The sequence below is a fragment of the Salvelinus namaycush genome, unplaced genomic scaffold (genome assembly GCF_016432855.1).
Source record: "Salvelinus namaycush isolate Seneca unplaced genomic scaffold, SaNama_1.0 Scaffold526, whole genome shotgun sequence".
In the NCBI taxonomy this organism is placed as follows: domain Eukaryota; kingdom Metazoa; phylum Chordata; class Actinopteri; order Salmoniformes; family Salmonidae; genus Salvelinus; species Salvelinus namaycush.
This window is the reverse complement of record NW_024061227.1, coordinates 57,386-82,351: the sequence shown is the minus strand read 5'-3', so window position 1 is coordinate 82,351 and position 24,966 is coordinate 57,386. Positions and strand designations below refer to the sequence as shown.

Sequence of the window (24,966 nt, the reverse complement as noted above, 5' to 3'; positions counted from 1 at the left end):
CTTGACCAGCTCCAGGTATGTTTTGAGACATGGTAGCTTCTTGACCAGCTCCAGGTATGTTTAGAGACATGGTAGCTTCTTGACCAGCTCCAGGTATGTTTAGAGACATGGTAGCTTCTTGACCAGCTCCAGGTATGTTTAGAGACATGGTAGCTTCTTTACCAGCTCCAGGTATGTTTAGAGACATGGTAGCTTCTTGACCAGCTCCAGGTATGTTTAGAGACATGGTAGCTTCTTGACCAGCTCCAGGTATGTTTAGAGACATGGTAGCTTCTTGACCAGCTACAGGTATGTTTAGAGACATGGTAGCTTCTTGACCAGCTCCAGGTATGTTTTGAGACATGGTAGCTTCTTGACCAGCTCCAGGTATGTTTAGAGACATGGTAGCTTCTTGACCAGCTACAGGTATGTTTAGAGACATGGTAGCTTCTTGACCAGCTCCAGGTATGTTTAGAGACATGGTAGCTTCTTGACCAGCTCCAGGTATGTTTTGAGACATGGTAGCTTCTTGACCAGCTCCAGGTATGTTTAGAGACATGGTAGCTTCTTGACCAGCTCCAGTTATGTTTAGAGACATGGTAGCTTCTTGACCAGCTCCAGGTATGTTTTGAGACATGGTAGCTAGCTGGTATGCTGGACTGGTTGGACACATAGTTAAGGCAAAGTTTGAATGAATAACTGACAACTAAAATAGTACTTTCAATAATTTATATTTTTAGCTCAAATAATGTGGTTTAATGTTGAATTGGAACATTTTGGAGTCACTTGGTTACATTTAAACAGCATGAGAACAAAACACCAGACTCTCACAGGCTTCATTCATTATAGATGTTTATTCCTTCAAATGGGAAGAAGATGGATACATACAGTGATAGAATTACATTCAGAACATATAATAGTATCTCTATGGTAACAGTGATAGAATTACATTCAGAACATATAATAGTATCTCTATGGTAACAGTGATAGAATTACATTCAGAACATATAATAGTATCTCTATGGTAACAGGGATAGAATTACATTCAGAACATATAATAGTATCTCTATGGTAACAGTGATATAATTACATTCAGAACATATAATATTATCTCTATGGTAACAGTGATAGAATTACATTCAGAACATATAATAGTATCTCTATGGTAACAGTGATAGAATTACATTCAGAACATATAATATTATCTCTATGGTAACAGTGATAGAATTACATTCAGAACATATAATAGTATCTCTATGGTAACAGTGATAGAATTACATTCAGAACATATAATATTATCTCTATGGTAACAGTGATAGAATTACATTCAGAACATATAATAGTATCTCTATGGTAACAGTGATAGAATTACATTCAGAACATATAATATTATCTCTATGGTAACAGTGATAGAATTACATTCAGAACATATAATAGTATCTCTATGGTAACAGTGATATAATTACATTCAGAACATATAATAGTATCTCTATGGTAACAGTGATAGAATGACATTCAGAACATATCATAGTATCTCTATGGTAACAGTGATAGAATTACATTCAGAACATATAATAGTATCTCTATGGTAACAGTGATAGAATGACATTCAGAACATATAATAGTATCTCTATGGTAACAGTGATAGAATTACATTCAGAACATATAATAGTATCTCTATGGTAACAGTGATATAATTACATTCAGAACATATAATAGTATCTCTATGGTAACAGTGATAGAATGACATTCAGAACATATCATAGTATCTCTATGGTAACAGTGATAGAATTACATTCAGAACATATAATAGTATCTCTATGGTAACAGTGATAGAATTACATTCAGAACATATAATAGTATCTCTATGGTAACAGTGATAGAATTACATTCAGAACATATAATAGTATCTCTATGGTAACAGTGATAGAATGACATTCAGAACATATCATAGTATCTCTATGGTAACAGTGATAGAATGACATTCAGAACATATAATAGTATCTCTATGGTAACAGGGATAGAATTACATTCAGAACATATAATAGTATCTCTATGGTAACAGTGATAGAATTACATTCAGAACATATAATAGTATCTCTATGGTAACAGTGATAGAATTACATTCAGAACATATAATAGTATCTCTATGGTAACAGTGATAGAATTACATTCAGAACATATAATAGTATCTCTATGGTAACAGTGATAGAATTACATTCAGAACATATAATAGTATCTCCATGGTAACAGTTACATTGCAGTCAGAACCTGACAAACTTTTGGCCCATGTATTAACAACAGTAATGTCTTTATATCATACATCAATTAAACTTTATTTTCTACAGAATTGCATTCCCTTTCATGTGATATACAGACACAGCAGTGAAAGTAGAAGGTAGGATATAAAGGTTTGACTCAGGGATTGAACCCTGGTCTCCCATGGGGGACTGTACTTTATCCTTGTCTGTTACCGCTGGACCAAACTCTGGGACTGTTCTGTAACACGTACAACACGAGACATTAACAATCCTCATCACATTCCATTAACCCTTTCCCACTAACATCCCCACCTCCCTCTCTCTGCTCTTCTCTCTCTCTTTCTGAGAAGAACCTCCTAGACACTTCTTTGGGAAAACCTGGACATCACCACCTGGGTAGTACTGCTTCAACATGTCATACAGATCTGACAAGGGATGGGGATCCAATACTTTTTTGTTCGTTTCCTCTTTGTTCTCACCCCAGTGTGCTTCAGCCATCCACTCTTTCTTCTCACTGTTGTAACAGCAGTAGGCTGTCCACATGATATCTGGGATGTTCACTCGGTTGTTCAGTGTGTTGCTCTTACTGGGCACTGCTCCAGTCACCACATAGGCCTTGATAACGTTATTATCAAGGCACTGCTTCAGGATATTTTTTTTAACCTTAAGCTCCATCTTTGCCCAGCTACCTTCATTAAATGACGTTACTTGAGGAACAGAGTTTGTCAGGGTAAAGGTGGAGTCCTGATTAACAGGTTGGTGAGCAAAAGATTTTGAAAACATGTGACCTTTGTTCACCTTCTTGTTTTTACCATCTATATCATAATCCTGATTGACAGCCTGGTGTGTATAAATGACTCCTTGTTTCTCCAGAATCATAACTGGGTCAACTCCTCCGTCCAGCTGTAGGAACAATATTCATTGCAGTTATACTGTATATACGGAACTGACCTGTACATCAGACCTGTACATTAGACCTGTACATTACACTGCAGTTATACTGTATATACTGAACTGACCTGTACATCAGACCTGTACATCAGACCTGTACATCAGACCTGTACATTACAGTGCATTCTGAAAGTATTCAGACCCCTTGACTTTTTCCACATTTTGTTACGTTACAGCCTTGTTCTAAAATGGATTAAATAGTTTTTTCCCTCATCAATCTACACACAATACCACATAATGACATCACAATACCCCATAATGACATCACAATACCCCATAATGACATCACAATACCACATAATGATAAAGCAAAACCAGGGTCTGAATACTTATGTAAATAAGGTATCTGTTTTTTATTTAGGAAACTATCCCTTTAAGGAACGAAACAGACATGTAATCTTGCTAGAACAGACAGTAGTAATTGTCTACTGAAGGTTATAGTTCAACTTTGGCATTAAATGTCGATTTGAAAAGATGTCTAAATTACCTGAGGTTCAATCATCCATTTATCTGGTCTTTTCCCACTCGATCCGACCCCAGTGAAGGTGTAGGCTGAGAACACAGGGATCCTGTTGGTCGTGTCGTAGAGAGTTGCAAACATGTAGGTGTTGTAAACAACCTTTTTCTTCATGTATTTAAACAACTGGCAGATCGGCTTGTAGCGGTTCTGGTCCCGGACTGTCCCACCAACCAAAATACCTGGGAGATTTGGAGTTGTCCCCCACAGGAAAAACTCTGTGCACTCTGGATCGAACCTGTTCACCACACGAGAGAAAGCAGGAGGAAGGAGAGAGAGAAGGAGGAGAGTAGAGAGATGATTCAATACCCCCATCATCACCTGAAGACTGTACACCACAGAGACAAAGATGAAGTTACAGAGACCAGTTGGTAGACTGGAGAGACTGTTGAGCTGAGTCAGGACAGACTGCTTTAAATAGTTATTTCAGAGACTCCTCCTTCAGATGTCAAAACAGAGGGTTGATTTGCATAAACTCCTCTGTATTCTTCCGTGGAAACTGCTGTAACAAATAAAATGTGACTCACCTCCTGTAGCTTATGGTTCTACTTTAGAATGTGGAACACACAGCCAATAGGGAGGTTTGATTGTTACACATGATAAATAGTCACACCTGTTCCACATAGAGAGGAGTTTATCCAACCCTCCTGGTCCAGTCTTGACCACTAATTATACCAGACAGGACTCATCTTCATACAGAGGAGTTTATCCAACCCTCCTTGTCCTGTCTTGACCACTAATTATACCAGACAGGACTCATCTTCATACAGAGGAGTTTATCCAACCCTCCTTGTCCAGTCTTGACCACTAATTATACCAGACAGGACTCATCTTCATAGAGAGGAGTTTATCCAACCCTCCTTGTCCAGTCTTGACCACTAATTATACCAGACAGGACTCATCTTCATACAGAGGAGTTTATCCAACCCTCCTTGTCCAGTCTTGACCACTAATTTTCAGAGACTATCTCTTTTTGAGTTTTTGAGTCAGAGGCGTTAAGCCTTGTGGCATATTAATGAATGTGAACTCAGCATCCGTAACCTTGGTGCTGCTATTCCATGGAACCTGCACACAACATTTCACAACATTTTCAACCCTGTGAAAGCTTGAATTGTTTCTTTGTATTTAGTGTTTTTTATTTCATCCAGAAGACAACCATCATCTCCTTTATGTTGAGTGCCAAGCAGAGACGCATCTGGTCCCATTATTTACAGTCTTTGGTATGACTCAACCAGGGATCAAACCCCAATCCCCTACCAGGGTGGACACTCTACCCACAAGGCCACTAAGTCAGCAAATGACTGCTTGCAAGTCAGATAATTATGCCAGACAGGACTCATTTAAACAACCAAGTACATGTTGATCTGGTCAATGTAATAAACAAACTGAAAAGGAAGTTGACTGCTTGCAGGCCAGGTGCTCTGTTTACTTCAGACACACCTTCTCCCAGATATCATGACAGAAGAGTTCCTCATTCAGTAAGATAATGTTTACTCAGTGACATCCTGAGGCATTGATAGATCATGAGAGAGGAAGAAAAACTCTGTGTACACAGTCACTACATCCGGGTTCAGCATCTAGGAGAACAGAGACGGTACATTCATTCTGCATTAAACTAACAAGTCAAGGTTCATCTGGGGAATTTGATCATCAGTTGGCCAGACAACCGTCAGGAGAAGGAAGGGCAGGGGTTAAAAACATTAAAAATGATTTGTCCTGCTAAGATTTAGTTTATGAAATCATGGTCAAACAATGTCAATGTGTTTAAGGTTGACTTTGGGGAAAAACGCATAAATAACAGCTTGAAACTGTACAGCTGATCAATGTACCATCATACCCGGTCATTTAATGGATGAATTAGAAGTTCAAATCCTGACTGATCTCTACAGCTTCGATCCAAAAACAAATACCCAAGTCTCCCCATTTCTTTAAAACACTTATTCTAGGAAAAGTCAAAACATGACATTCTCAATGGCAGATTTAGGGCAAATGTTTAATTCAGATGAAGTAAATTAAAATGTCTGTGGTGGTTCTTGTGAAAAGGCCCCGAGGTGTGATCACAGGAGGTGAGTCAGTCCCATGGAATAGACCTACAGGAGGTGAGTCAGTCCCATGGAATAGACCTACAGGAGGTGAGTCAGTCCCATGGAATAGACCTACAGGAGGTGAGTCAGTCCCATGGAATAGACCTACAGGAGGTGAGTCAGTCCCATGGAATAGACCTACAGGAGGTGAGTCAGTCCCATGGAATAGACCTACAGGAGGTGAGTCACATTTTATTAGTTACAGAATTTTCCGTAGAAACGTACAGAGGAGTTTATGCAAATCAACCCTTTCTGTTTTGACATCTGAAGTTGGAGTTTCTGAAAACCTATTTAATAAAGCAGTCTGTCCTGACTCAGCTCAACAGTCTCCAGTCTACCAACTGGTCTCTGTAACTTCATCTTTGTCTCTGTGGTGTACAGTCTTCAGGTGATGATGGGGGTATTGAATCATCTCTCTACTCTCCTCCTCCTCTCTTCTCTCTAAACTCCACAGCTGCATTTCATTAAAAATTAATGTGAGTTATGGAACAATGCTTGAATGTGCTGATTGTTTGAAATATCTGGGACTGAGGATAGATTTTGAATTGTCTTTAGGAAAAGCATATAGATTACATTAGTAAAACAATGAAGTATAAGCATGTGGTTACTATACAGATCTAAGAAATGATTTACTGTGTCTGTTAGAAAGACCCTGGTAACCCAACTCAAATCAAATCTAGTTCTATTGGTCACACGCGCCCGAATACAACAGGTGTAGTAGACCTTACAGTGAAATGCTGAATACAACAGGTGTAGTAGACCTTACAGTGAAATGCTGAATACAACAGGTGTAGTAGACCTTACAGTGAAATGCTGAATACAACAGGTGTAGTAGACCTTACAGTGAAATGCTGAATACAACAGGTGTAGACCTTACAGTGAAATGCTGAATACAACAGGTGTAGTAGACCTCACAGTGAAATGCTGAATACAACAGGTGTAGTAGACCTTACAGTGAAATGCTGAATACAACAGGTGTAGTAGACCTGACAGTGAAATGCTGAATACAACAGGTGTCGTAGACCTCACAGTGAAATGCTGAATACAACAGGTGTAGTAAACCTCACAGTGAAATGCTGAATACAACAGGTGTAGGTAGACCTCACAGTGAAATGCTGAATACAACAGGTGTCGTAGACCTTACAGTGAAATGCTGAATACAACAGGTGTCGTAGACCGTACAGTGAAATGCTGAATACAACAGGTGTCGTAGACCGTACAGTGAAATGCTGAATACAACAGGTGTCGTAGACCTCACAGTGAAATGCTGAATACAACAGGTGTAGTAAACCTTACAGTGAAATGCTGAATACAACAGGTGTAGACCTCACAGTGAAATGCTGAATACAACAGGTGTAGTAGACCTCACAGTGAAATGCTGAATACAACAGGTGTAGTAGACCTTACAGTGAAATGCTGAATACAACAGGTGTAGTAGACCTTACAGTGAAATGCTGAATACAACAGGTGTAGGTAGACCGTACAGTGCAATGCTGAATACAACAGGTGTAGTAGACCTCACAGTGAAATGCTGAATACAACAGGTGTAGTAGACCTTACAGTGAAATGCTGAATACAACAGGTGTCGTAGACCTCACAGTGAAATGCTGAATACAACAGGTGTAGTAAACCTTACAGTGAAATGCTGAATACAACAGGTGTAGTAGACCTTACAGTGAAATGCTGAATACAACAGGTGTCGTAGACCTCACAGTGAAATGCTGAATACAACAGGTGTAGTAAACCTTACAGTGAAATGCTGAATACAACAGGTGTAGTAGACCTCACAGTGAAATGCTGAATACAACAGGTGTAGTAGACCTTACAGTGAAATGCTGAATACAACAGGTGTAGTAGACCTTACAGTGAAATGCTGAATACAACAGGTGTAGTAGACCTTACAGTGAAATGCTGAATACAACAGGTGTAGTAGACCTCACAGTGAAATGCTGAATACAACAGGTGTAGTAGACCTCACAGTGAAATGCTGAATACAACAGGTGTAGTAGACCTCACAGTGAAATGCTGAATACAACAGGTGTAGTAGACCTCACAGTGAAATGCTGAATACAACAGGTGTAGTAGACCTTACAGTGAAATGCTTACAAGACTTGGTGCTCCGGTACCGCTTGCCATGTGGTAGCAGAACGAACAGTCTATGACTGGGGTGGCTGGAGTCTTTGACAATTTGTAGGGCCTTCCTCTGACACTGTCTGGCATAGAGGTCCTGGATGGCAGGAAACCTGGACCGTACGCACATCCCTCTGTTGTGTCTTGCAGTCGGAGGCCAAGCAGTTGCCATACCAGGCAGTGATGCAACCCGTCAGGATGCTCTCTGGTGCAGCTGTAGAACATTTTGAGGACCTGGGGACCCAGGCCAAATATGTTCAGTCTCCTGAGGGGGAATAGGCTTTGTCTTGCCCTCTTTACGACTGTCTTGGTGTGTTTGGACCATGATAGCTTGTTGGTGATGTGAACATCAAGGAACTTGAAGCTCTCAACCTGCTCCACTACAGCCCTGTCGATGAGAATGGGGGCAAGCTCGGTCCTCCTTTTCCTGTAGTCCACAATCATCTCCTTTGTCTTGATCATGTTGGGGGAGAGGTTGTTATCCTGGCACCACCCGGCCAGGTCTCTGACCTCCTCCCTGTAGGCTGTCTCATCGTTGTCGGTGATCAGGCTTTTGTGTCATCAGCAACCTTAATGATGGTGTTGGAGTTGTGCCTGGCTGTTCAGTCATGAGTGAACAGGAGGGAACTGAGCACGCACCCCCGAGGCGCCCCATGTGTTGTTACCTACCCTTACCACCTGGGGGCAGCCCGTCAGGAAGTCCAGGATCCAGTTTTTTGGGGAGGTGTTTAGTCCCAGGGTTCGTAGCTTAGTGATGAGCTCTGAGGGCACTGTGGTGTTGAACGCTGAGCTGTAGTCAACGAACAGCATTCTCACATATGTGTTCCTTTCGTCCAGGTGGGAAAGGGAAGTGTGGAGTGCAATAGAGATTGCATCATCTGTGGATCTGTTGGGGCGGTATGCAAATTGGAGTGGGTCTAGGGTTTCTGGGATAATGGTGTTGATGTGAGCCATTACCAGCCTTTCAAAGCACTTCATGGCTTCAGACATCGTCATTTAGGCAGTTCTTAGGTTAAAAAAAGCCCAAACTACCCCCAGGGTAGTAAGAAACGCTTCACTAATTTGCGTGTCATCTTTTGCACTTTTTTGTTCCTGCGCAAGGCCAACCCGATGTCGAGCCGGTCTCAACTAGCAAAAAGCCACTGAAAGAAGGGGTCTCATTTAGATGTTTTGTGTGACTGCGGAGCAGAAGAAACGTGTGTTAAGAATCAAAAAGATATCGGAGTGGAATGTTTCCTGTTTTCCTATCAAGGGGGGTATTTCTGGGGTGGCGCAATAAATAAAGGCAGAGGATATAACTGAAGAGGAAAGGTAGAGGATATAACTGAAGAGGATATAACTGAAGAGGATATAACTGAAGAGGATATAACTGAAGAGGATATGTAGAGGATATAACTGAAGAGGATATGTAGAGGATATAACGGAAGAGGATATGTAGAGGATATAACTGAAGAGGATACGTAGAGGATATAACTGAATAGGATATAACTGAAGAGGATATATAGAGGATATAACTGAAGAGGATATAACTGAAGAGGATATAACTGAAGAGGATATGTAGAGGATATAACTGAAGAGGATATAACTGAAGAGGATATAACTGAAGAGGATATAACTGAAGAGGATATGTAGAGGATATAACTGAAGAGGATATGTAGAGGATATAACGGAAGAGGATATGTAGAGGATATAACTGAAGAGGATACGTAGAGGATATAACTGAATAGGATATAACTGAAGAGGATATATAGAGGATATAACTGAAGAGGATATAACTGAAGAGGATATAACTGAAGAAGATATAACTGAAGCGGATATGTAGAGGATATAACTGAAGAGGATATAACTGAAGCGGATATGTAGAGGATATAACTGAAGAGGATATAACTGAAGAGGATATGTAGAGGATATAACTGAAGAGGATATAACTGAAGAGGATATAACTGAAGAGGATATGTAGTGGATATAACTGAAGAGGATATAACTGAAGAGGATATGTAGAGGATATAACTGAAGAGGATATAACTGAAGAGGATATGTAGAGGATATAACTGAAGAGGATATAACTGAAGAGGATATGTAGAGGATATAACTGAAGAGGATATGTAGAGGATATAACTGAAGAGGATATAACTGAAGAGGATATGTAGGATATGTAGAGGATATAACTGAAGAGGATATAACTGAAGAGGATATGTAGAGGATATAACTGAAGAGGATATGTAGAGGATATAACTGTAGAGGATATAACTGTAGAGGATATAACTGGATAGGATATAACTGTAGAGGATATAACTGAAGAGGATATAACTGAATAGGATATGTAGAGGATATAACTGAAGAGGATATAACTGAAGAGGATATATAGAGGATATAACTGAAGAGGATATAACTGAAGAGGATATGTAGAGGATATAACTGAAGAGGATATGTAGAGGATATAACTGTAGAGGATATAACTGTAGAGGATATAACTGGATAGGATATAACTGTAGAGGATATAACTGAAGAGGATATATAGAGGATATAACTGTAGAGGATATGTAGAGGATATAACTGTAGAGGATATAACTGTAGAGGATATAACTGAAGAGGATATGTAGAGGATATAACTGAAGAGGATATGTAGAGGATATAACTGAAGAGGATATGTAGAGGATATAACTGAAGAGGATATGTAGAGGATATAACTGTAGAGGATATAACTGTAGAGGATATAACTGAAGAGGATATGTAGAGGATATAACTGAAGAGGATATGTAGAGGATATAACTGAAGAGGATATAACTGAAGAGGATATGTAGAGGATATAACTGAAGAGGAATGTAGAGGATATAACTGAAGAGGATATAACTGAAGAGGATATGTAGAGGATATAACTGAAGAGGATATGTAGAGGATATAACTGTAGAGGATATAACTGTAGAGGATATAACTTCAGAGGATATAACTGAAGAGGATATGTAGAGGATATAACTGAAGAGGATATGTAGAAGATATGTAGAGGATATAACTGAAGAGGATATGTAGAGGCTTTAACTGAAGAGGATATAACTGAAGAGGATATAACTGAAGAGGATATAACTGAAGAGGATATAACTGAAGAGGAATGTAGAGGATATAACTGAAGAGGATATAACTGAAGAGGATATGTAGAGGATATAACTGAAGAGGATATGTAGAAGATATAACTGAAGAGGATATGTAGAGGATATAACTGAAGAGGATATGTTGAGGATATAACTGAAGAGGATATGTAGAGGATATAACTGAAGAGGATATGTAGAGGATATAACTGTAGAGGATATGTAGAGGATATAACTGAAGAGGATATCTAGAGGATATAACTGAAGAGGATATGTAGAGGATATAACTGAAGAGGATATAACTGAAGAGGATATGTAGAGGATATAACTGAAGAGGATATGTAGGATATGTAGAGGATATAACTGAAGAGGATATAACTGAAGAGGATATGTAGAGGATATAACTGAAGAGGATATGTAGAGGATATGTAGAGGATATAACTGAAGAGGATATGTAGAGGATATAACTGAAGAGGATATATAGAGGATATAACTGAAGAGGATATGTAGAGGATATAACTGTAGAGGATATGTAGAGGATATAACTGAAGAGGATATCTAGAGGATATAACTGAAGAGGATATGTAGAGGATATAACTGAAGAGGATATAACTGAAGAGGATATGTAGAGGATATAACTGAAGAGGATATGTAGGATATGTAGAGGTTATAACTGAAGAGGATATAACTGAAGAGGATATGTAGAGGATATAACTGAAGAGGATATGTAGAGGATATAACTGAAGAAGATATAACTGAAGAGGATATGTAGAGGATATAACTGAAGAGGATATGTAGAGGATATAACTGAAGAGGATATAACTGAAGAGGATATGTAGAGGATATAACTGAAGAGGAATGTAGAGGATATAACTGAAGAGGATATAACTGAAGAGGATATGTAGAGGATATAACTGAAGAGGATATGTAGAAGATATGTAGAGGATATAACTGAAGAGGATATGTAGAGGATATAACTGAAGAGGATATGTAGAAGATATGTAGAGGATATAACTGAAGAGGATATGTCGAGGATATAACTGAAGACGATATGTAGAGGATATAACTGAAGAGGATATGTAGAGGATATAACTGAAGAAGATATAACTGAAGAGGATATGTAGAGGATATAACTGAAGAGGATATGTAGAGGATATAACTGAAGAGGATATAACTGAAGAGGAATGTAGAGGATATAACTGAAGAGGATATAACTGAAGAGGATATGTAGAGGATATAACTGAAGAGGATATGTAGAAGATATGTAGAGGATATAACTGAAGAGGATATGTAGAGGATATAACTGAAGAGGATATGTAGAGGATATAACTGAAGAGGATATAACTGAAGAGGATGTAACTGAAGAGGAATGTAGAGGATATAACTGAAGAGGATATAACTGAAGAGGATATGTAGAGGATATAACTGAAGAGGATATGTAGAAGATATGTAGAGGATATAACTGAAGAGGATATGTAGAGGATATAACTGAAGAGGATATGTTGAGGATATAACTGAAGAGGATATGTAGAGGATATAACTGAAGAGGATATGTAGAGGATATAACTGTAGAGGATATGTAGAGGATATAACTGAAGAGGGTATCTAGAGGATATAACTGAAGAGGATATGTAGAGGATATAACTGAAGAGGATATAACTGAAGAGGATATGTAGAGGATATAACTGAAGAGGATATGTAGGATATGTAGAGGATATAACTGAAGAGGATATAACTGAAGAGGATATGTAGAGGATATAACTGAAGAGGATATGTAGAGGATATGTAGAGGATATAACTGAAGAGGATATGTAGAGGATATAACTGAAGAGGATATATAGAGGCTATAACTGAAGAGGATATGTAGAGGATATAACTGTAGAGGATATGTAGAGGATATAACTGAAGAGGATATCTAGAGGATATAACTGAAGAGGATATGTAGAGGATATAACTGAAGAGGATATAACTGAAGAGGATATGTAGAGGATATAACTGAAGAGGATATGTAGGATATGTAGAGGATATAACTGAAGAGGATATAACTGAAGAGGATATGTTGAGGATATAACTGAAGAGGATATGTAGAGGATATAACTGAAGAGGATATGTAGGATATGTAGAGGATATAACTGAAGAGGATATAACTGAAGAGGATATGTAGAGGATATAACTGAAGAGGATATGTAGAGGAAATGTAGAGGATATAACTGAAGAGGATATGTAGAGGATATAACTGAAGAGGATATATAGAGGATATAACTGAAGAGGATATGTAGAGGATATAACTGTAGAGGATATGTAGAGGATATAACTGAAGAGGATATCTAGAGGATATAACTGAAGGGGATATAACTGAAGAGGATATGTAGAGGATATAACTGAAGAGGATATGTAGGATATGTAGAGGATATAACTGAAGAGGATATAACTGAAGAGGATATGTTGAGGATATAACTGAAGAGGATATGTAGAGGATATAACTGAAGAAGATATAACTGAAGAGGATATGTAGAGGATATAACTGAAGAGGATATGTAGAGGATATAACTGAAGAGGATATAACTGAAGAGGATATGTAGAGGACATAACTGAAGAGGATATGTAGAGGATATGTAGAGGATATGTAGAGGATATAACTGAAGAAGATATAACTGAAGAGGATATGTAGAGGATATAACTGAAGAGGATATGTAGAGGATATAACTGAAGAGGATATGTAGAGGATATAACTGAAGAGGATATGTAGAGGATATAACTGAAGAGGATATGTAGAGGATATAACTGAAGAGGATATAACTGAAGAGGATATGTAGAGGATATAACTGTAGAGGATATGTAGAGGATATAACTGAAGAGGATATGTAGAGGATATAACTGAAGAGGATATGTAGAGGATATAACTGTAGAGGATATGTAGAGGATATAACTGAAGAGGATATGTAGAGGATATAACTGTAGAGGATATAACTGAAGAGGATATGTAGAGGATATAACTGTAGAGGATATAACTGTAGAGGATATAACTGTAGAGGATATGTAGAGGATATAACTGTAGAGGATATGTAGAGGATATAACTGAAGAGGATATGTAGAGGATATGTAGAGGATATAACTGAAGAGGATATGTAGAGGATATAACTGTAGAGGATATGTAGAGGATATAACTGAAGAGGATATGTAGAGGATATAACTGAAGAGGATATGTAGAGGATATAACTGAAGAGGATATGTAGAGGATATAACTGAAGAGGATATAACTGAAGAGGATATGTAGAGGATATAACTGAAGAGGATATGTAGAGGATATAACTGTAGAGGATATGTAGAGGATATAACTGAAGAGGATATGTAGAGGATATAACTGAAGAGGATATGTAGAGGATATGTAGAGGATATAACTGAAGAAGATATAACTGAAGAGGATATGTAGAGGATATAACTGAAGAGGATATGTAGAGGATATAACTGTAGAGGATATAACTGTAGAGGATATGTAGAGGATATAACTGAAGAGGATATGTAGAGGATATAACTGTAGAGGATATGTAGAGGATATAACTGAAGAGGATATGTAGAGGATATAACTGTAGAGGATATAACTGTAGAGGATATGTAGAGGATATAACTGTAGAGGATATGTAGAGGATATAACTGAAGAGGATATGTAGAGGATATGTAGAGGATATAACTGAAGAGGATATGTAGAGGATATAACTGTAGAGGATATGTAGAGGATATAACTGAAGACATCGATGGAGTGGTTGGTGCACGTTGATGGACTTGTATGGTGGACAGAGAAAATAAGTTCACTCCATCCATGCTACTGTTCTTCGGTAAATAATCTCTCCCTTCTCATATAAAGTCAGGTTTCATGATTTACCCGGTAAGAGCTTTAATGCACAAGCTCCTTCAGTGTCATAAATGTAAAAGATTTGGTCATGTGTCAAGTGTGTGCAGAAGGGAAGAATATCGTACGCCAGATGAAGGGAAATGCTGCAACTGTGGAGGTGAACATGTGGCTCTTGGAGTGCCCTGATAGGCTGAAGGAGAATGAGGTGTCAAGGGTAAGGAGTGAAAATGGGAAGGAAAGAATGGCAGGGAAGAACAATGGTAGTAGAGCCTCCAGGACCAGTGAAGGTTTTTCATCAACCGAGGGATAGTAAAATGCTACATGTTAAAATGGTGGACTTTGTATAATTTATTACAATAGTTATAAACTGTACAACACAAGCAGAGAAGAAGTCTAAGAACATTGGAATCATTGTGAATGCAGCTGAACGTTTTTGGGGGTCTTCCTGATTTCCTCGGTGCAAGAAATCCTGTCGGTGAATGTAGCCCCATCACAGGCCCCTGAGCCGGTGTAGGGATGTATTTTGGACTGGACTGGGATTGAAGACGTATGATGTTTTTTTAGTTGACTTGTTTTATTTTATATGATATCGTTCTACCTCTTATCCGGAATATTTTGTTTACGTTTCTTATTTAATACCTCGTCCAACAGGTGGCGGTAATGCACCTTAACATTGGATGTCAACCGCCGTTAAACTCCACCGAAGAAGAAGACACTTTCCCTTCATTGGATCATTGTTTAAATCACAAGGAGAGTTACAGAGGAAGTATCTTTAATAAGGTTGAATGAAATGGATTGTAATCTTATTGCTACATCTGTGAAGTTGTAAGAAGAATGGAAAAGCGAATTGAAAACATTATACAGTTCTATCTCTGCAGTCATCTACCTATGATACCCGTAGCATTGGTTTGGTATCGGTAACTCCCGGTACAATCAGCGGCCACTTGTCTGCATTTTCAATTCTATTTTTACAATCGTAGCTATTTTAATGCATACTATCGCTTATATTCGTGCTTTGTTGTATGGTGTAAGACGTCTGTGAAGTTGTGAAATAGTGTTTACGTGATGCAGGCTACAGTACAGTAACTTTAACATGCTACTGTACAGTAGTTTATTTTCGGTTCCAGTGTATAACACAGTTTTATTCAACATGTATCAGTCATGGATTAGCTAATACATGTATTATGTTATCTAGTTTAATGGTGTGATAATCGGGATATTTGCCTTGCATTTCAATCTACACATGAATATGGGTCTGCAATGTATTGCAATGTTAGGTAGGCTACTCATTTTTTATACATTTTACATTTTTAGTAGACGCTCTTATCCAGAGCGACTTACAGTAGAGTGCATACATTTTATTAAATTTTTACATACTGAGACAAGGATATCCCTATCGGCCAAACCCTCCCTACCGGCCAAACCCTACCTAACCCGGACGACGCTATGCCAATTGTGCGTTGCCCCACGGATCTCCCGGTTGCGGCCGGCTGCGACAGAGCCTGGGCGCGAACCCAGCCCAGCCTGGGCGTGAACCCAGAGACTCTGGTGGCGCAGCTAGCACTGCGATGCAGTGCCCTAGACCACTGCACCACCCGGGAGATACTCAATTCCCTTGGCATTCTGCAAGCATGAATACTTTACAATAATGAAAGATATGCATTGTGTTAATCTTACTATTTGTCCATGTATTGAATGCTACACAACTTTCCATAAATGCAGTGTGGACTTTTTACAGATGAAACCCCTTCCATTATGACACTCCTTCCTGTATCTGTCATAAAGGCCTATGCATTCTTTGTCCTTTAGTTACACAACTAAATCTAGTATCTGTCACTTACCTTTCATGCTGTAGATCTGCTCTCATGGTGCTGAGAATGCTTAGTACTGTATCTGTCACTTATGTATTCTCTGTATGTATTAGGTATGAACCCTTGGACATACAGGTACCTCCAGCTCTCCCTCCTGCCTCACATTCGGCCCCTGTCCCTGGTGATCTACCCCAGGCCCCCTTGTATCCACCCCAGTCTTCTGAACTTGCCCCAGTGGGGTGAAGACCAGAAGAGGGTGATGTCCTTCCTGCCTCTCTCTCTCTCTCCCTTAAATGCAGCTGGTGATTCCAGAGAGCCGGCGGGCATCTCTCAACAAGAAGCAGCAGTGGATTGACCGGATGCTGTTTACCAGGAGCCTCCTACAGAGCTCACAGTTCATCACTGTCCTTTCCCTGGTGGGGTGAAGGCCAGAAGAGGGTGATGTCCTTCCTGCCTCTCTCTCTCTCTCCCTTAAATGCAGCTGGTGATTCCAGAGAGCCGGCGGGCATCTCTCAACAAGAAGCAGCAGTGGATTGACCGGATGCTGTTTACCAGGAGCCTCCTACAGAGCTCACAGTTCATCACTGTCCTTTCCCTAGTGGGGTGAAGACCAGAAGAGGGTGATGTCCTTCCTGTCTCCAAGGCCTGCCTCAGAATGTGCTGGGGTGAGTTTTTACATAACAAATGAGCAGCTTAGAAATGGTCATTTAATATTTTCTTCTCTCATGATCTATCAATGTCTCAGGATGCCACTGGGTAAACATTATCTAACTGATTAACTTTTCTGTGATGATATGTGGAAGAAGATGTGTCTGAAGTAAACAGAGGAACTGGCCTAGAGTTAGTCCTGTCTGGTATAATTAGAGGTCAAGACTGGACAAGGAGGGTTGGATAAACTCCTCTCTATGAAGATGAGTCCTGTCTGGTATAATTAGTGGTCAAGACTGGACAAGGAGGGTTGGATAAACTCCTCTGTATGTGGAACAGGTGTGACTATTTATCATGTGTAACAATCAAACCTCCCTATTGGCTGTGTGTTCTAAAGTAGAACCATAATTTTACTTGCTGAAATATTGTCCAGAAATGACCTCATTGGACAGAAATGGGAACTCCTCCCCACACGCATGTTGAACAAATATAATGTTTCCCTGAAACAAAGGATTCCTGTAGTTTCATGAAATAAGAAATTGATTGATAGTATATCATACGTCATACAAGCCAACATTAAAGGCAACACTTTATGTAAACAGTTAGCAAATAAACGTCCACATCTTTAAATCACAACTACAAAGGTAATTTTACAAGAAGTAAAATAGTGTGACCTGCTTCAGCTGTTTAACATTTTTATGGTGATTGAAGTAACATTTTGTTTGTCTTAAGTGAAGCAGTCATTTTAAATATTTTCCATGAAGGTAGGGTAGACTGGGGAACAAAGTAACACAGGGTCAGTTGTAACAGATAAATAAGTCCAATTAGAAACCAGGTAGAAAGCTCTTATTCAATGTGATAATGGTTGGTTAGTGTCTCTACATGACCAAGAGGTTTTGTTTAAAAAGGTGTTAGAGGCCCTAATGTAAATTTACTTGCCGCCTCTCCTTTTTTAAAGTATTAACCTGTGGAACATTCGTCTACTAGGTCAATTGTAACATTTAATTCCTTTCCACTTGGTTGAATTGTAAATGACTGGTAGTATGTCCAAGGAGCATACTTAGTGTGTAATGGTAGCTGAGATATGTTGTTAGTATAAAAATATGATTCCTCTAACTTAAATAATATTTTCATAATAAACTAAAGTCTAAAAGTGTTAGTTTGTTCCCCAGTCTCCTCTACTCTTACTGAGAAAAGGCCTCAACTGAAGAATCTACAGCTGCTGAGTCTGAGGTGTTAATCAGTCCAGTGCTGCTCTGACCACAGTGTTGTTAGGACCCACATTTTCTAACTCTACAGACACAGCCTTGTGTCAGCTCTTACTGTGACCTACTTCAGTTACTGGAAATATACTCAGCAGTGGTCAGACCACAGAATACACCAAGTTGTACATCTCTTCCTGGTGGTGTTAATCAGTTCAGTGCTGAGTCTGAGGTGTTAATCAGTCCAGTGCTGAGTCTGAGGTGTTAATCAGTCCAGTGCTGAGTCTGAGGTGTTAATCAGTCCAGTACTGAGTCTGAGGTGTTAATCAGTCCAGTGCTGAGTCTGAGGTGTTAATCAGTCCAGTGCTGAGTCTGAGGTGTGTAAGGAATTGTTTAATATCTGTACATTATACAGAGATGCTTGAGCATGAGAGAGACATACTATGTTTGACCTATTGCTTACAAATAACACTTGTATTAAGAAACTTTTTGCAGAAGTCATTTGCCTGTGTGTTGAACTTTACTCTTTGAAATAGATGAATTAAGGAACTAAGACATGTCCTGTTGAGCTCCAGAATCTGTTTCTATAGACTTATGAAACCAATTAAGAGGAAGAGGAGAGAAACCATCTACTGCATCTTGCCTATGTCATCCTGTTATCGCTCATCCATATATTTATATGTTCATATTCTTAATCATTCCTTTACAAATGTGTGTATCAGGTAGTTGTGAAATCGTTAGTTTACTTGATAGATACTACTGCACGGTCGGAACTAGAAGCACAAGCATTTTGCTACACTCGCATTAACATCTGCTAACCATGTGCATGTGAACAATAAAATTTCATTTGATTTAAAAGTTAATATCTCCCACCAACTGTAAAGAACACGTGACTTAGTTATTATCAATAGTGCTGCAAGCTATGACCTTATATGGTATTAGTTAGAGGACATCACCCTGGGAGGGTGAACCATAGTATGGGATTAAAGGGGAATACGTCAAACACAATGCTGAGTGTCTTGCTTGCAGATTGATGTAAGTGTGTTGCAATCCTTATTAAACAAACTAACCTCTGATCAAAGAAGTTTCCGTTGGAATCTTTTCTACACATAGGGCAGAATTCCCTTACAGGTGTTAAACAGTTAATCAGTCCAGTGCTGCTCTGACCACAGTGCTGTTAGGAACCACATTTTCTAACTCTACATACACAGCCTTGTGTCAACTCTTACTGTGAACTACTTCAGTTACTGGAAATTAACTCAGCGGTGTTCAGACCACAGAATACATGAAGTTGTAAACAATGTCCCCCAACAACACCAGTAAATGAAACATCCATTATATGCCTTAGTTTACAGTAAGTGTGTTAGAGGCTAAATCAGAGGTGGAAAGTTGATTGACATTTGATTGCCTCCATTTCATTCAGTTGGACACATCTTCCTCCGTTTCATTCAGTTGTTCACATCTTCCTCCATTTCATTCAATTAGACACATCTTCCTCCGTTTCATTCAGTTGGACACATCTTCCTCTGTTTCATTCAGTTGGACACATCTTCCTCCGTTTCATTCAGTTGTAAACATCTTCCTCCGTTTCATTCAGTTGTAAACATCTTCCTCCGTTTCATTCAGTTGGACACATCTTCCTCCGTTTCATTCAGTTGGACACATCTTCCTCCGTTTCATTCAGTTGGACACATCTTCCTCCGTTTCGTTCAGTTGGACACATCTTCCTCTATTTCATTCAGTTGGACACATCTTCCTCCGTTTCATTCAGTTGGACACATCTTCCTCTGTTTCATTCAGTTGGACACATCTTCCTCCGTTTCATTCAGTTGGACACATCTTCCTCCGTTTCATTCAGTTGTAAACATCTTCCTCCATTTCATTCAGTTGGACACATCTTCCTCCGTTTCATTCAGTTGGACACATCTTCCTCCGTTTCATTCAGTTGTACACATCTTCCTCCGTTTCATTCAGTTGGACACATCTTCCTCCGTTTCATTCAGTTGGACACATCTTCCTCCGTTTCATTCAGTTGGACACATCTTCCTCCGTTTCATTCAGTTGTACACATCTTCCTCCGTTTCATTCAGTTGTACACATCTTCCTCCGTTTCATTCAGTTGGACACATCTTCCTCCGTTTCATTCAGTTGGACACATCTTCCTCCGTTTCATTCAGTTGGACACATCTTCCTCCGTTTCATTCAGTTGGACACATCTTCCTCCGTTTCATTCAGTTGGACACATCTTCCTCCGTTTCTTTCAGTTGGACACATTTTCCTCCGTTTCATTCAGTTGTACACATCTTCCTCCGTTTCATTCATTTGGACACATCTTCCTCCGTTTCATTCAGTTGGACACATCTTCCTCCGTTTCATTCAGTTGGACACATCTTCCTCCGTTTCATTCAGTTGTAAACATCTTCCTCCGTTTCATTCAGTTGGACACATCTTCCTCCGTTTCATTCAGTTGGACACATCTTCCTCCGTTTCATTCAGTTGGACACATCTTCCTCCGTTTCATTCAGTTGTACACATCTTCCCACGGTTCATTCAGTTGTACACATCTTCCCCCGTTTCATTCAGTTGTACACATCTTCCTCCGTTTCATTCAGTTGTATACATATCTGTAATGTATGTTAAATCTTTGAGAACTCATACTAAATATTTTGACTTGCTGGTCAAGGGAAATGTAAGTGTTACTTATTTTAGTTGTTGAGACATAGACGCTAAGCCTTGTGGGATATTAATGAATGTGAACTCAGCAACCGTAATTCCAGAACAGTCCCACTGTTGTAATAGTGTGATGTGTATGTTCTGACAGACTCTATGCTGAGTCAAGTCATGTTTTTATCCTAAAATATTTTTCTACCAGGACCAAAGTCTGGATGCTGTCACTATTTAGAGCAGTCTAATCTCGTTAACCCAGAACTATAATCTTGTGTGATTAAGTTCTGGTTCCATACGTGTCAGAAACTGGGAGTTCCGGTTAGCGAAGTCTCCACCCTCACAAAAGATACAAGTTAAAGAAGTTTAGGAAACAAATCTGAATACATTATTTCGCTGAACTGTCCCATTACATTTAAATAGTCACTACCTTTAGAGAACCAGTAAAGTTTCCAGATGTTTAAAAACTTCTTCTGGCTGCAAGCCCGACGTCGGTACACTTATGACAACAGCCAGCTCAAAGTGCAGGGCGCGAAATTCAAAATATATATTTTTTTAAATATTTAACTTTCACACATTAACAAGTCCAATACAGCATATGAAAGGTACACATCTTGTGAATCCAGCCAACATGTCCGATTTTTTAAATGTTTTACAGGGAAGACACAATATGTAAATCTATTAGCTAACCACGTTAGCAAAAGACCACTTTTTTTACTCCACCAGTTTTTTACTCCATCAGTAGCTATCACAAATTCGACCAAATAAAGATATAAATAGCCACTAACCAAGAAACAACTTCATCAGATGACAGTCTGATAACATATTTATTGTATAGCATATGTTTTGTTAGAAAAATGTGCATATTTCAGGTATAAATCATAGTTTACATTGCAGCTACAATCAGAAATTGCACCGAAAGCAGCCATAATATTTACAGACACCAACGTCAAATACCTAATTACTCATCATAAAACATTTCTGAAAAATACATAGTGTACAGCAAATGAAAGACAGGCATCTTGTGATTCCAGACAATATTTCCGATTTATTAAGTGTTTTACAGCGAAAACAAAATGTAGCGTTATATTAGCGTAGCCACAATAGCCAGAAACACTTGGGCGCCGACGACCAGTTCACATGCACGACAGATATATGAAATAGCATCATAAAATGTTTCTTACTTTTGCTGATCTTCCATCAGAATGTTGGACAAGGTGTCCTTTGTCCAGAACAGTCGTTGTTTGGATTTAGAACGTCAACTTTCCCTCTTCAATTAGCATGCACACTAGCCAAGTGGCGCGAATCTCTCCATGTCAACAAACGGAAGAGAACGGAACACGGCAAAACTCCCGAAAACGTTTCAATAATCTTATGAAACTATATTGAAAAAACATACTTTACGATGATATGGTGACATGTATCAAATAAAATCAAAGCCGGAGATAATAGTCGCCTATTACGTCAGCTAAAGAGAAGGCAATCCCACTGTCCACGTCGCGCTCTTCAGAGTACCGAAAATGGGGGACACGTCATTCCAAGATGATGTGTTCCATCTCAGACCAAGATAATCACCTAATTTCTTCTCTCACAGCCTCTTGACATCCAGGGGAAGGTGTATGACGTGCATGTATACTAATAGATCTCATGCCCATTTATAGGCAGGAAGTAGAAGATAGCCTCCGTTTCAGACTTTCCACTTCCTGGTCAGGAAGTGTGCTGCAGAATGACTTCTGTTTCACTCAGAAAAATAATTCAAACGGTTTTAGAAACTAGAGAGTGTTTTCTATCCAATAGTAATAATAATATGCATATTGTACGAGCAAGAATTGAGTACGAGGCCGTTTGAAATGGGCACCTTTTATCTGGCTACTCAATACTGCCCCTTGCAGCCCAAACAGGTTTTAAGCAGTGCACTGCTAATGATACTCTGGAAAACACAGACTCTTAACTCTTAACTTTGATAGGACTTTTGCAGTGGTATTTATAACTTCAAATGTTGTTTGTGGGGTATAAAGGAAAAGTAAGAAGAGCTAAATTCATTGTTGACAAAGAACTTGTTTGAAATGGTTAAAAGTAATTTAAACTTTGTAGAAATCTTAGTAAACCAAGTTCTTAATTCAGTAACAAATGTATAGTCTAAAAAATCTTTGGCTAAAAAATGTAAGATTTGTCTGCTTAACACTACTGATTAGAAAATAAATGTAATTTTTTACTAAAAAAAATATTTTGAATGTATTTGGCTAAAATGCAAATTTAGATAAAAATATACTGATTCTGCTCATTTGATTAAAAATGGTGGGTTTCTATTTTGGGAAACCTTGTATTTTATAATGGCAGAAATGCGTTTATCTGAGGTGAATGTGGATCATTTTGTGTATTTAATTAGGCTGTCAACTCAAATAATAACTTGTATTTGTCATCTCTTTTTTGAGGTTTTTCACCTGTTTACTGCCAACCAAAGAATGGTAAATAAAAGACAAACAACTGATTCCATGGCTGTTTATTGAGTGAAATCCAGTTAAAATCTTCATGTGGAGCGACTGTCCTTTTCAAGTGGGGAATTGCACAAGAAAGAGGTCAAAACTTGACAGTGATTGACGTATGCATTTGACATAGGTTGTCCACACCACCTGGTATAAAGAGTGTTGTCTCCTGTTTTACCACACAGATCTTTACTATAGACTACTGAGGTATTCTGGATGTGAATCTCTGTCTGCAATTACATTTTATTACTAAAGAGTTTTATACTAAGGTTCCTGTGTCATCTATCTGGAACACTGATTGTTGAAGGAAACTCACATCACCCCAGACAAAGGACACTATGAATACATTTCTTATTTCATGAAACTACAGGAATCCTTTGTTTCAGGGAAACATTATATTTGTTCAACATGCGTGTGGGGAGGAGTTCCCCTTTCTGTCCAATGAGGTCATTTCTGGATATATTTCAGCAAGTAGAATGATTGTTCTACTTTAGAATGTGGAACACACAGCCAATAGGGAGGTTTGATTGTTACACATGATAAATAGTCACATCTGTTCCACATACAGAGGAGTTTATCCAACCCTCCTTGTCCAGTCTTGACCACTAATTATACCAGACAGGACTCATCTTCATACAGAGGAGTTTATCCAACCCTCCTTGTCCAGTCTTGACCACTAATTATACCAGACAGGACTCATCTTCATACACAGGAGTTTATCCAACCCTCCTTGTCCAGTCTTGACCACTAATTATACCAGACAGGACTCATCTTCATACAGAGGAGTTTATCCAACCCTCCTGGTCCAGTCTTGACCACTAATTATACCAGACAGGACTCATCTTCATACAGAGGAGTTTATCCAACCCTCCTTGTCCAGTCTTGACCACTAATTATACCAGACAGGACTCATCTTCATACAGAGGAGTTTATCCAACCCTCCTTGTCCAGTCTTGACCACTAATTATACCAGACAGGACTCATCTTCATACAGAGGAGTTTATCCAACCCTCCTTGTCCAGTCTTGACCACTAATTATACCAGACAGGACTCATCTTCATAGAGAGGAGTTTATCCAACCCTCCTTGTCCAGTCTTGACCACTAATTATACCAGACAGGACTAACTCTAGGCCAGTTCCTCTGTTTACTTCAGACACATCTTCTTCCACATATCATCACAGAAAAGTTAATCAGTTAGATCATGTTTACCCAGTGGCATCCTGAGGTATTGATAGATCATGAGAGAAGAAAATATTAAATGACAATTTGTAAGCTGCTCATTTATTATGGAAA

General features: G+C 38.9%; 1 protein-coding gene across 1 annotated transcript; it reads right to left on the bottom strand.

Moving 5' to 3' along the window:
• Positions 1–2,123: 2,123 nt before the first annotated feature.
• LOC120041748 (endonuclease domain-containing 1 protein-like) lies at positions 2,124–4,063 on the bottom strand. Its single transcript, XM_038986609.1, has 2 exons — positions 3,679–4,063; positions 2,124–3,143 (listed from the first exon to the last, which is right to left on the bottom strand). Exons 1-2 carry the CDS (start codon positions 4,024–4,026, stop codon positions 2,526–2,528), a joined length of 966 nt encoding a protein of 321 aa, XP_038842537.1. The 5' UTR covers positions 4,027–4,063; the 3' UTR covers positions 2,124–2,525.
• Between the last annotated feature and the right edge of the window lie 20,903 nt (positions 4,064–24,966).